The sequence below is a fragment of the Antechinus flavipes genome, chromosome 3 (assembly GCF_016432865.1).
Source record: "Antechinus flavipes isolate AdamAnt ecotype Samford, QLD, Australia chromosome 3, AdamAnt_v2, whole genome shotgun sequence".
Classification (NCBI taxonomy): domain Eukaryota; kingdom Metazoa; phylum Chordata; class Mammalia; order Dasyuromorphia; family Dasyuridae; genus Antechinus; species Antechinus flavipes.
In genome coordinates this window covers 314,761,792-314,775,668 of record NC_067400.1, presented here as the reverse complement: position 1 = coordinate 314,775,668, position 13,877 = coordinate 314,761,792, and the positions used below count along the sequence as shown (strand labels likewise).

Here is a 13,877-nt window from a genome sequence, read left to right as displayed (position 1 = left end):
TGACCTTATCTTGATGTACAGTGTTAAGTGTGGGTCTATGCCTAGTTTCTGCCATACTAGTTTCCAATTTTCCCAGCAATTTTTGTCAAACAGTAAGTTCTTATCCCAAAAGCTGAGGTCTTTGGGTTTGCCAAACACTAGGTTGCTATAGTTATTGATTGTTTTGTCCTTTGAATCTAACCTATTCCACCAATCAACTAATCTATTCCTTAGCCAATACCAAATGGTTTTGGTAACTGCTACTCTATAATATAATTTTAGATCTGGTACAGCTAAGCCACCTTCATTTGATTTTTTTTTTTCATGAATTCCCTTGAAATTCTTGACCTTTTGTTTTTCCATATGAACTTTGTTGTTATTTTTTCTAGGTCATTAAAATAGTTTTTGGGAGTCGATTGGTATAGCATTAAACAAATAGATTAGTTTAGGTAGTATTGTCATCTTTATTCTATTTGCTCGCCCTATCCAAGAGCATTTAATATTTTTCCAATTGGTTAGATCAGACTTAATTTGTATGAAAAGTGTTTTGTAATTTTGCTCATAAAGTTTCTGATTTTCCCTTGGCAGATAGATTCCTAAGTACTTTATACTATCAGTAGTTACTTTAAATGGAATTTCTCTTTGTAACTCTTGACTGTTGGATTTTATTAGTGATATATAAGAATGCTGATGATTTATGTGGGTTTATTTTGTATCCTGCAACTTTGCTAAAGTTGTGGATTATTTCTAATAACTTTTTAGTAGATTCTCTGGGGTTCTCTAAGTGTACCATCATATCATCAGCAAAGAGTGATAATTTGTATTCCTCACTGCCTACTCTAATTCCTTTAATCTCTTTCTCAACTCTTATTGCCAAAGTTAGCATTTCTAATACAATATTGAATAGTAACGTTGATAGTGGGCAACCTTGTTTCTCTCCTGATCTTATTGGGAATGGTTGCAGTTTTTCCCCATTACATATGATGCTTACTGATGGTTTTAAATAGATGCTGCTGATTATTTTAAGGAAAAGTCCACTTATTCCTGTACTCTCAAGTGTTTTTAGTACGAATGGATGTTGGATTTTATCAAATGCTTTTTTGGCATTTATTGAGATGATCATATGGTTTTTGTTAATTTGGTTATTAATATGGCCAATTATATTGATAGTTTTCCTAATATTGAACCAGCCCTGCATTCCTGGTATAAATCCTACTTGATCATAATGTATTATCCTGGGGATGATTTTCTGTAGTCTTTTTGCTAATATCTTATTTAGAATTTTAGCATCAATATTCATTAGGGAGATTGGTCTATAATTTTCTTTCTCTGTTTTCAATCTACCTGGTTTGGTATCAGTACCATGTCTGTGTCATAAAAGGAATTTTGTAGGACTCCTTCATTCCCTATTTTATCAAATAATTTATATAGCACTGGGGCCAATTGTTCTTTAAATGTTCGGTAGAATTCACATGTAAATCCATCTGGTCCTGGGGATTTTTTCTTAGGGAGCTGATTAATAGCTTGTTCTATTTCTTTTTCTGAAATGGGACTATTCAAGCAATTTATTTCCTCCTTTGTTAATCTGGGAAGCCTATATTTTTGGAGGTAGTCATCCATTTCACTTAGGTTATCAAATTTATTGGCATAAAGTTGGGCAAAGTAACTCCTTATTATTTCTCTAATTTCCTCTTCATTGGTGGAAAGTTCTCCCTTCTCATTTTTAAGACTACTAATTTGATTTTCCTTCCTCCTTTTTCTAATCAGATTTACCAAAGGCTTTTATCTATTTTATTGGTTTTTTCACAGAACCAACTCTTAGTTTTATTAACTAGTTCAATAGTTTTTTTGACTTTCAATATTATTAATTTCTCCTTTTAATTTTAGAATTGAAAATTTAGTATTTGATTGGGAGTTTTTAATTTGGTCTTTTTTTAGTTTTTTTAGTTGCAAGCCCAATTCATTGATCTTTTCTTTCTCTATTTTATTCAAGTAAGCCTCTAAGGATATAAAATTTCCTCTCATTACCGCTTTGGTTGCATCCCACAAATTTTGGTATGATGCTGGACTTCATCTTTCAAGAAATTATCAAAGAAAACTGATCTGATAGTCTAGAACTAGAGGTTAAAATAGACACTGAAATAAATCTACTGATCGTTTCCTGAAAGAGCCCAAAATGAAAACTCCCAACAGTATTACAGCCATATTCTGAAACTCCCAGGTTAAGGAGAAAATATTCAAGCATTTAGAAAAAAAAAAAAAAAAACAATTTAAATATAGTGGAGCCACAGTCAGGATAACACAAGATTTGACAACTTCTACATTAAAGGACTAGAGGACCTGGAATATGATATTCCAAGAGCAAAGGAGCTAGGAATACAACCAAAATTATTTACCTAGCAAAACTGAGTATAATCCTTCTGAGGAAAAGGTGGACATTCAATGAAATAGGGGATTTTCAAACATTCATGATGAAAAGACCAGAGTCTAATAGAAAATTTGTTTTCAAATACAGGACTCAGGAGAAGCAAAAGGAGGTTATCAGGAAAGTGATTTTTTATCAAGGATTTAATTAGGTTTATCTGTTTATGTTTCTACATGGGAGGAAAATTATAATTTATGAGAACTTTTTCATTATTATGGCAGTTTGAAGGAATAGAGAGGGAGAGAGAGTGTAGATACAAGTTGAATATGGAGGGATATTATCTTTTAAAAAATGATGAAATTAAGGAGGGAGAGAGGAATGTACTTGGAGAAAAGGAAAGGGAGAAGTAGAATGGTTTTAATTATCTGCCTTAAAAAAGAAAGAAGAAAGCTTTTCAGTGGAGGGGAAGAGGGAGGAGAGGGTAAATGAATGAACCTTATTCGCATCAGAACTGGCTCAAAGAGGAAATAACACATACAGTCAATATGGATATAGAAATCCATCTTATTCTGCAGGAAAATAGGAGGGGAATGGGATATGGGAAGGGAGGTAGGATGATAAAAGAGAGGGCAAATTGGGGGAGGGAGTAGTCAGTGGCAAAACATTTTTGAGGTTGGGCAGGGTGAAAAGAGAGAAAAAAATAAATAGAGGGAAATAGTGTTAGCAATAGTAATTGTAAAAAGAATTTTGAAGTAAGTTTATCAGATAAGACCTTATCAAAGACAGAGAGAAATAAGAGCCATGCCCCAATTGATAAATGATCAAAAGATATGATCCATGCTCAAAGGGCTATAAATTCATATATATATATATATATATATATATATATATATGTATGTATATAAATATCCCTTGACCTAACAATTCCACTATTAGGCATGAATATCAAAAGAGATTTTAAAGGGGGTAGGAAAAGGACTTATATGTAGAAAAATATTTGTTATCAGTCTCTTCTGAGGGCAAAGGATTGGAAATTGAAGAAATGCTCATCAAATGGGGAATGGCTGCATAAATTGTGGTATATAACTGTCATGGAATATTGTTGCTATATGGGAATGAGCAGAATGCTTTTGGAAAAAAGATCTGGAAAGTCCTCCATGAACTCAAGCAAAGTAAAATGTAATGTATACAAGGTAATAACAATGTTCTGGGATGACTAGTTGGAAATGATTTTGCTATTCTCAGCAGTACATGACTACTCTGAAGGACTTATGGTGAAAAATCCTATATATAACCAAATAAACTGATTGTGTATCTGAATAGATTGAATCATACTTTCTTTTCTTTTCTCTTTTTTTAACTTTATTTTTCTTGAGGTTTTTTTTTTTTTAATTAGGATGGGAGACCAATATTTTCTTTCATGACTTTTATGGAAATGTGTAACTTCACATGGGATTTCTTAATGGGGAACAGGAATGGGGATTAGGGAGAGAATCTGGAACTCAACAATTTAAAAAATAGTTTTAAATGTAACTAGGGAAAATAAAATAAAATTTTAAAATAAATTAAAAAATTATCTCCTACCACTCATTTTACAGATTAGTAAACTGAAATTTAAGGATGTTGACTTGTACAAGTGTAGACAGAAAGTTGAGTTAACCCACAGGTAACTGACTTGCCCAAGGTCACATAGATAGTAACAGACAGAACTTAAATCTAAATCTTCTGAGTTCACACAGGTTCTTTTCATTATGTTAGCTTTAGGGAAATTGCATACAAGGTTTTCATTTGTTGTTTGTTTGCTTGTCTCATCACATTCTGAGAAACTGAGTGGAATTCAAGGGGAAAAAAATGAATATTTGAATTTTGCCAAGAAGCTATTGGTTGCTGAGAACACAAATCTTACTTCCAGGTTAAAGTTGTAAAGACTCTTCTTTGCTAAGGTTATATTTTAATATGTATAACACAACAAAGTTCTATTACACAGAACATATAATATATTTGAATGCTGTATAAAAAAATTAACATCAAATATTTATTGAAAACTTGATTTAATAATATAAAAATATTTATAATGAAATAAATTTTTCTATTAATGTATATTTAAAACACACACACACATGCATACACACACACACACACACACACACACACACACTATGTATAAGGAAAACCAAAACCTTTCTGAATGATTCTATGGGTAGTAACATATGGGTAGATACAATGATTACCTACATGATTACTCCATATTAGGCACACAAATATGACGAGCATATTGAAACTTTACTTTGCTTAAAGAGAATCTAATATATGCGAAAATGCAGATTTAAAAAAAAAAGGTAATCCTAAGAAAAGATTTATCATAAAAATCCTTTAATTTGCAAACTCTTTGAAGTTTGTCATAATGTCTGGTTTACAAAAATTTGATTTTCATGCAACTTTTCAAGAGTACATTTATTGTATTAAGTGAGATACATCTGCATCCTATTGCAAAATGGTAAGAGTTTTACACATATTCACACACAAATAAAAGATATATACACATACACACACACACATACAAGCCTTTATCCAGTATCTTAGTACCTATATACAGTTTATTGGCTGTAACAAACATGACAATGTTATATGAATAATTGTAGGTAATTACATACTTCCATGTTCAAGAGTCTTCAGTGGCTCCCTACTGTTAATCCTTTTTGGCTCAATTTGGGAAGCAATCTCTACTGTCCTACTTCAGACCAAACTGGCTTTGTGACTCTAGGCAAGTCAAATTCTTAGTGTTCAGTGAAACTGAGACCTACATTTTAGAGAAATGTCTGCATTGATAGAGGAAGTTTCTCTCTCCTGGCATTTTCTATACCAACCATTATCACAGAACTAGTCCTCAACCCTACCTCAAGTGGTTATGCGGTAGCAAAAGGGTGTTATATCTTGAGTCACAAGTCTTGAGTTGGAATTTTGGCTCTACTACTTATTTTTTATCACCTATGTAACTCTGGGAAAACCACTTTATGGCAATGGGTTTGTTCAATTGTTTAATGAATGAGCTCAAGGTCCCTATATAGAGTCACTAGCTTGAGAAAAGGGATAAGTTGTTCAGTTGTTTCAGTCATGTCCGACCCTTTGTGACTTCATTTAGATTTCTTGGCAAAGGTACGAGGGTGGTTTGCCATTTCCTTCTCCAGCTCATTTTATAGATAAAGATACTGAGGTAAACGGTATTAAGTGACTTGCCCAGCATCTCAAAACTACTATGTGCCTGAGACTGTACTTCAACTCCGGAAGAAGAATCTTCCTAACTTCACTATTCCTATTATTTTATCTTAAACTGACTCCTTTTCACAAGGTAAGGGTAAATTGATAAAAGTCATCTTCTATGGAAATACTGGAATTAAAGATAACTAGAGAGTTGCAAGTCTCTAGCTCTGGAATTCTTAGTGTTTTGAGTATATATTTGCCTTGGAAAGGCCCTGAACTGAACAAAATTGTGCCCAGATTGAATAGGAGGAAGAGAGCAGACAGAATTGTATATAGGAAACTGAACAAGCACTTCCAATAATTACAAGTTATTCCCTGATACCATTTTTAAAACAAATCCTCTATCTTTTTAATGCCAATATTCCTCCAGCAATGCTATCTGGCTGGGATTTTTTTCTGAAGAATAAAGGTTGTGGGCAATCCAGAGAATAAATAATAGATGCGTGTTAGGGATAACTTAATTCTATGTAATACATGTTTATATATACAAATGCATATACACATATATGCACACACATGCATACATGTGTGTATATGTTTGTATGTATTATAGCCCCCCAAAAGCAGGATTGGATAAAGTGGGCAAGAGTGAGATATCATATAGTTCAAGTGCTGTACTGATGCCTATTCATTGTCTCTATATGAGACCAATTATTGAATAATTGGTTTGGAAATCTTAAAACTATTTAACATCTCAAATTCATTAACTATACAGTTAAACTTGATCCTATCCTTCTCAATACTCGTTTGATGTGTTTGGTTGTTTGATACAGAACATGGTTTTCTTTAAATTCTTCTATCCGAAATTCTGAGAACAGATTATGTCCTAGTAACAGTTAGTAGAACTTTGATTGCATATACTTTTTTTTTAGAGAGTACATTGGGAGAAAAGAAATTTCGGTTGATTCAAGTCAGAGTCTTAGCTTTGTTCCAAATTCAAATGCAGAAAATATTCAAGCACTTATTATGGACAGAATCCTTATTGAATTTCCAACAAAAATGTGACAATTTACAAAGATAGAACATGAAGTAGAAAGAAAACAGAATTTGAATTGCAGGACAAAAATCCCAGGTTTTTGGCCTACTGTATGACTGGACTTATTTTCTCACATGTAAAAAGTGGTGAAGAAGAGTTTTACTGATGTTCTTTCCTCTAAAGTTCCTTTTGAGCTAGAAATCTTCTTTGTTTCTTAACACATGTTCTTTAGTAGTTTCAAATCTTGGGGCCTCTTGGAGATAATTTAGAACAGCATCCAGCTCATGGTGTAGAGAAGACCCACTGTTCCTTCGAACCTTTATCTACACTCACTTATCAACCACTTATACTTCTCCCTAATCATCTCATACCTTCCATTTACTTACTGTCTTATCCATTAAACCACATGCGCTCTAAGTATATTTCTATACATCCTCTTGTATTTCTATTCTTGCATTAATTGCTTTTCATATCAGTATGATAAAACTTGAGCCTTAAAATTAGGGATTTAAGCTGTGGTTATTTTATTTGGCTCAATTATCTATAATAGAAAATATACACCGGGATATCAGGTGCCCCCTAGGGGAACCCAATTGTTCAATGTACAGATACACAGAAATATATAAAACTACACAGATACATTTCCATTTTAATTCATTAATACAGTAGGTGTACCCGAGTCAGCTCAAAATACCCAAATGGACGGCAGGACTAGGCAAAAAGGTATTTTGGAGTATAAAGAGAAAGTGGCCCCTATCAGTCCAAGGAGTTTGGTCCCCTGTTACAATTATACACTTTTGGAACATACCATAGGTAAGAAACAAATGATTAAAAATAACTTGCCCTTACATATTACCCTTTGATCTAAAGTTTCCAAGCCAACTACAGCTATAATTATCCCTGTTTCAACAGGGCCTAAGGATATCCGGTATGACTCCGTTCCCCTTCACGTGTTTTTGGAGCCACTCACTGAATTGCAGCTATTTGGGATCACTCAATTCACCGCCGGGCTGCATCCTGGGAACACGCAGAGCCGGGGTGATCTCATTCCTCTCGGCTGTTTTCCGGGGCACTGAATATAGGGCCATGCGCATGGTGCTCATTTAGGAATTTTAATAAGAATCAAAAACTAATGGGGCTGAGGAGAGAGGAAGTGTCCGGGGCTCCTCCTTTTCTCCGCTGGGCAGCTCCTCACACCTTGCAGTTCAAGGACCATCCGTACATGGAACTAAGATTGTCAGGGCCGCGGCCCTTGGGCCACAAGGTGACGCGAGGATCGGGGCACACCGCCTCTGGCGGTGCTGCATGAGAGGGCGGGGTCTCTCGTTCCCTGGAAGGAAGAACCTCGGGCCTTCGGAGTTACAAACACGGAACACAAATTTCTCACTACCCCTCCCCCCGACGCACATGCACGCACACGCTTGCGCGAGCTATGCTCAAGGATTTAGCCACAGAAGCAACCTGGGCCCCCGGGCTGTAGAGACTTATGTGCCCCTAGTCCCAACCATTACGTAGAGAATGCGTGAGTCTGCTCCACCCCTCAAAAGCTGCGGCTTTCAAACACTCAGGACAGAATTCACCCAACCCCGTCCGCCCACTCAGGGGAGGTTCCGCCACGACCACAATCCTGCTCATTCCTCCCAGCCGAAGCCCTGGCTGGCCAATCACGCTCAGCCGAAGTCTTGCGATAGGTCCAAAGAAGATTTGGATTGGTCGAGCTTAAGGAGTTCATTCTCCCTCCCCTTCCCCTTTCCCCTCTCCGGAGCGCAGCAGTCGTTGCCCAATAAGAAAGAGTTTTATAGGTCTTCCCCCTCCCTCCTTCCCACTCCGCCTCAGTGAGGGATGGGACGATTCGGGGCTGGCTGGGATGTCCTCGGAAGCCCCCTTCTCTCAGCCAATCACTAAGCGATGTGGCTCAACCTCCCCAGCGGAGTTTTTCGACCAATGACAAAGCGGCCCAGGCGCAGGGTCGCACACCTTCCTGGGGCTTTTAACCATTTGGGCCTCCGCACTTTTCTGTGAGAGCAGACGATTGGGAAGTCTTTGATTAAGCCATTGCTGCAGCTGACGAATTTCAGACATTGCCCGTGACCTAATCAGGAAACGTGGCTTTCCAAGGCTTTTCTTCTCCTTCAACTCCTCTTCCTCGGTCGCCAGCCTTCAGCTCCTTCCGTCGCCTCGGGGCTTAGGGGGTTGGGAGGGGAGGGTTGTCTAGCGGCCGCTTCCAATTGGCTCCTACCATCCCTCGGCTATTTCCGGAAGGAGCAGTGGACAGACGACGCTCTCTGATTGGCTCGGGTCAGCGTTCGGCCGAAGCGGGCGGGCGGTGTGCGAAGCACAGGCTTCGGCCGGCGATTCCCAGACGCCTGTTACGCGGGCGGTGGGGTGCTCTGGGTAGTATTGGGTTGGGCTGGGCTAGGGAGGAGGAAGGAGGAGGAGGCGGAGGTGAGCGGGGGGGTGGGGGTGGAGGAGGAGCAGGCGAGGGGAGGGGGAGCTAGGCGGCTGCGCAGTAAACGCTTCTCATACAGAGCAGCCCCCGACCCTGGTGAATGCGGGCAGGAGCCGCTGCTGCCCGGACCGAGTGACAAAGGAAGGAAGGAAGGAAGGAAGCGAGGAGGAGCCGGGCCCCCCCCAAGCCGCTGTCAGGGCGCCGGGCTGGGGGCAAAGCGCGGACATTTCCCGAGCGGGCACTGAGTGGAGCTAGGGGGCAGGAGGGCAGCGTCGGTGCCTTGGACGGGGGAGGGGGCCCTCAAGGGACGGAAGCGGTTGCCGGGTTCCCATGTCCCCGGCGTATGGGGAGCAGCATAGGAGCCGCTGCTTGGGGTCTGAAGGGAGCTGCTGCCGCCGCCGCCGCCATGGCCGCTGGATCCAGCCACCGCCTGCAGCTGCCCCTGGCGCAATGAGGAGAGGAGCTGCCGCCGCCGCCGCCGCCGCCCCCCGCCGTCTCTGACCGACTCCCTAGATCCGCCACCTTCGAGCTCTCCGGGCCGGGCCGCGCTGAGCCGCGCCGAGCCGCGCTGACCGAGCGCTCCCTCCGCCCGTCGGCCGGATTCCGCCGCCGCCGCCGCCGGATCCGCCGCATTTCCAGTGGCATCACCGAGCCACCCTCCCTGCCTCCCTCCTTCCTTTCCCCTTCCCATCCCCCTTTCTCTTCAAGCAAGAGACTCGTGATCCCTCCGCCGCTTTCCTTCTTCATCGACTCAAAAAAAAAAAAAAAAAAGATCCCCGAGGAGGAAAAAAAATAATATTCAAAGTACTGAAATTCCAATCAAGTAAATTCTTCCCTCCTCTTTCTTCCCTCCTCCGTTTTACCTGATATTTTTCAGGTTTTTCTCCCTTCCCCCTCCGAAGGTGAAGGGGGAGAGGAATTGTATTTTTTTTTCCCAGCCCCAAATCATCTATATATAAAAATCCATATATTATCCGTCTTGAAGGAGGATATAAATCGATCGTTTGGTTTTATATAGCTCCATAGAAGAAGTAAAAAGCCAAGAAGAAAAAAAATTTTTTTTGGTCTGTGTGTGAGCTTAATGCTGCATTTGTCATTAACTTACACCCCAAAATAAAACAAAAGGAAGAAAAGGAGGAAGAAGGTGATCGGGAAAGAGAGATCATGTCAGGGCGGCCCAGAACCACCTCCTTTGCAGAGAGCTGCAAACCAGTGCAGCAGCCTTCAGCTTTTGGCAGCATGAAAGTTAGCAGTGAGTATTGATTTTTTTTTTTTAACCCTCTTACATCTTCTTTTTAAAATACAGGCCTTGAAATGCCAGGATTAGAAAATATATTAGAAACCAGAAATTCAACCGCCTGTGTAATGGAAAAAGGTGAAAGTAGTCGCTATTCAAAGATGAAGCACCTCCCTCTCTCCTTCGGTACCTTCCCCCCACCGTCTCATTAACCTTGAATTGACAGAATGTGATTTTTATTTGGGTGTTGCAGTTTGCAAGTTTTCCCCCCAATCTATCATGACTCAATGTATTTAGGAATGGTTCTCCTAAGCAGCTGTTCAAAGAGTCCGTAGGAAATTAAGAGATCTAAATAGTCATCTTTTTGAATAAGGAAAAAGAAAAAGATTTCTTGCATAAAACAAAAAAGACTTACAAGTTGAAGTGTGTATGCCTTTTTTTTAATGAGAAGATAATATTTAGGAAGCTTAGACGTCAATATGATTGTCTTGGTTTTATGCTCTTAATATAGCCAAATATTTAATATTTATTTTTTGGATGTGTAAAATAATTGCTTGTACTCTGGAGGGTCATTTTGTGTCCATGACAGGTTTTGACAAATTTGAGGTTATTCCTTTCTGCCTTAAAATAAGGGGTTTGTGTCAGCATACTATACAGCACTATACATACTGCATATGTTGTAAGTTAATTAATTGGTTTTAATATGTCATCTTACATCTTTCAGTTGTGACAGTAGGAATTTAATGAGTTATTGGGATTTGTGTCTTGATTAAAAAGTTTCACATTTCAGTTTGACCTTTTTTGGTGTGACTTAGAATTTTAATGTCAATTTCAGCATGCTAACCTATACTTGAGTTGTTATCAACTAAAACTATCATTTTAATTCATTTGAAAGGAGCATTGTGGTAGATGGCTATAGAAAGTCTTGTTAAAGTGTATCTTAAAGGACAATTTAAAACGTCTGTATTGTGATTACTCTTCATATCTAAAAAAAGCTTTAGATTTTGTTATACCTTTGCAAATGTTGATGTCACTCCTGGACTGGCAGATGCACTAGGTTACTCTGAATTAAGTAATTATTAGAAACTCTTTTCCCTGAAAAAAAAATTTTTTTTAATGCATCTAGAGTTTTAAGGGCATCATAGAACTGAATAATTTGAAATCCTTTCTTTCATAGCTTCTGGAGTAGAAATGACTTTTAAGATTATATCAGATTGTCCCTTTTAATCCATTTTGCACCAGAAATTCATGGTTTATTGCTGTTATTGCCATATGTCCAGCAACTTCATCTTCATGCTTTTTGAAAATGTAAAATGTGAACTTGGAACAGTGTTTATAAGTTTTAATTTTTTTTTATCTTACTGAAATGCACTTCTAGAATTTGACCAATCGTATTTTCATTTTTCCTGAAGTGAGATGCCGCAAGAGAAAGATGAAATAAGGTTCAATTGAATTTCCTTTCTAATGAGTGAAAATGACTCGGTTAGAAAGAATATAAATTTTAATATGGATCACTTTTTTGAAAAATTGGTTAAATTGCTTATCTTTACCAAATGGTATTTTCGATACTTAATAGTGACATAAGGATTTAGGGCTATTCTAGACCATTTTGACTTTGGATTTCTATTTCATATGAGACTGGGTCTATGTTGCTATTAAATTATGAAATTAAAGGTGGTAATTGGGAATTTTTTTTATTTTGGAAAGAATAATCAGGCTTTTGGTTTTTTGGTCATTAGCCAACTTAAAATTCTAGGCAATGGGAAAGAAGCAAACTATGCATTATACTCTGTGGAAGGTCAAACCATCTTAAAGTATATTATGAATTGGATTAGATGAATATTTAAAATTCTGCTGTAATCTTCAGCTGTGATGAAGCAAGTCTTAAAATAGGGTAGGAATCTCCTGAGTTGTTGAAATGTGTTTTTTATAATGGAAATTTGGAATAATAGTTAAATGAGATAGATTTATAAATTCATTAGTTAACCTGTTCTTCAGACTTTATGTTTTGTTGGGAAAATTTATTTATTTACTTTTAAAGAAAGAACAACATTGCTGAATTATGTTTAAATTGTTAATTGGTAGAGTTTATGTATGAAATATATGTGTGTGTGTGTGCGTGTAATATGTGTAAAACACTAATATATTGTTAACTAGTAGAGTGTAATATTAATATATATAACATTGGATGTAATCTCATCTTTTAATGGGTATAGATTGCCATATTAAGTGGAAATTTAATGTCAAATACAATCAATCATGCCTCTGACTTTGATCTTAAGGCTAATTATGAGGAAATTAGACTAATTAAAAATTTAATCTATTTCTTTTGCAGAGTTCTGCATAAATGGAACTATTTGAGACCTGGGAAAACAAACATAAAACTATTAAAACTGTGTAGGTGATAGAATCGATTTGAATGCTTGAGTGCTAAGGGGACTTAACATTAAAGAATGATGAAAGGTAGAGTTAATCAGGATAAACTACATAAAGAAGGTAAATTTCAAGTCAGAATTTGATGGAAAGCCGAAATAGTAGATTGGGATCAGCCAGGTGTAGCAGCAAGAACACGATTTGGTGTCTGAAGATTTGGTTTTGACTCTTATATTTAAAGCGTTATTATTCATGTGATTGTCAAATTAATATCTTCTAGTTTTAGTTTCCTACTATGAAAAATGAGAATAATAATACTGGTGCTACTTCATCAGTTTGTTGTAAGGAAGAAAATTTCGAAGAAATGAAACTACATAGAAATATTTGCAATTATTGTTGCAAATATTTATAGGAAAGAAGACTATATTCTAGTTGGGAGAAATAGAATGATTAAAGCACAAAAGTAAGAATTAGTGTGTGATTTGGTAAACATCATAGAAATTGACTGAAAAAACCAAAGAAAAGGCCATTGACATAAAAATTTATCTCTTTTTTAGTTGATAAATAAAAACTAACTTCTGTAGACTACTGAATTGACATGTAGAATGAATAATATGATGTTTGAAGAAGCTAAATATGACAGTTATCTTTAGAATGGATTAGAGTGGAGTGAGATAGGGAAATGAGTTAGGGGCTAGCTACTAGAAGTCAGCTCAAATGAGAAGTGGTTATAGTGTAGAAATATAGAAATGGAAAGCAAGGAGCAAACTGGAGAGAAACTGGCAAACCTGAAGATGCAGAGAGAGGGGCTGGGGGAGAAAAGGGGGAAGAGGGAGGGAGGAAGAGGGAATGAGGGAGGGAGAGGGAGAAAAACAGAGGGAGAGAGAGGGGGAGGGTGGGGTGGGTGTAGGTGAAAATAACTGAGCATGAAAGACTTAAAAGTATTTATAATCCTTGGAAAGAAGTGTTCTCTGAAACAAGTTGATAAAAGTTTTTCCCCAGGTTTTGGTAGGTAGCTGTTAATAGAAATGACATCTGAATTTCTAAGCCATTTAAGACTTTTCCAAATCCTTTTGCAGCTTAGAGTAGAGCTTGCTCAAGATTTGAAAATAGTGAATTTGTAATTTACATTGTGTTGAAGAAGAGAACTGGCCTTGAAGCTAGAAAGATCTTGCTTCAAGTTCTGTCTGTGGAACTTTGGTACTGTGACTCCAGGCAAGTTAATTTTCAGTGGTGC

General features: G+C 37.7%; 1 protein-coding gene across 5 annotated transcripts in view; it reads left to right on the top strand.

Annotated features, from left to right (window-relative positions):
* The first annotated feature begins 10,189 nt into the window (after positions 1-10,189).
* GSK3B (glycogen synthase kinase 3 beta) overlaps positions 10,190-13,877 on the top strand; it is a 231,044-nt gene continuing 227,356 nt past the window's right edge. For all 5 annotated transcript variants that reach the window (XM_051985355.1, XM_051985354.1, XM_051985353.1 and 2 more), the window contains exon 1: positions 10,190-10,282. In XM_051985355.1, coding sequence (XP_051841315.1) covers positions 10,195-10,282 — 88 coding nt within the window. In that variant the 5' untranslated portion in view covers positions 10,190-10,194. The remainder of the gene's footprint in view (positions 10,283-13,877) is intronic.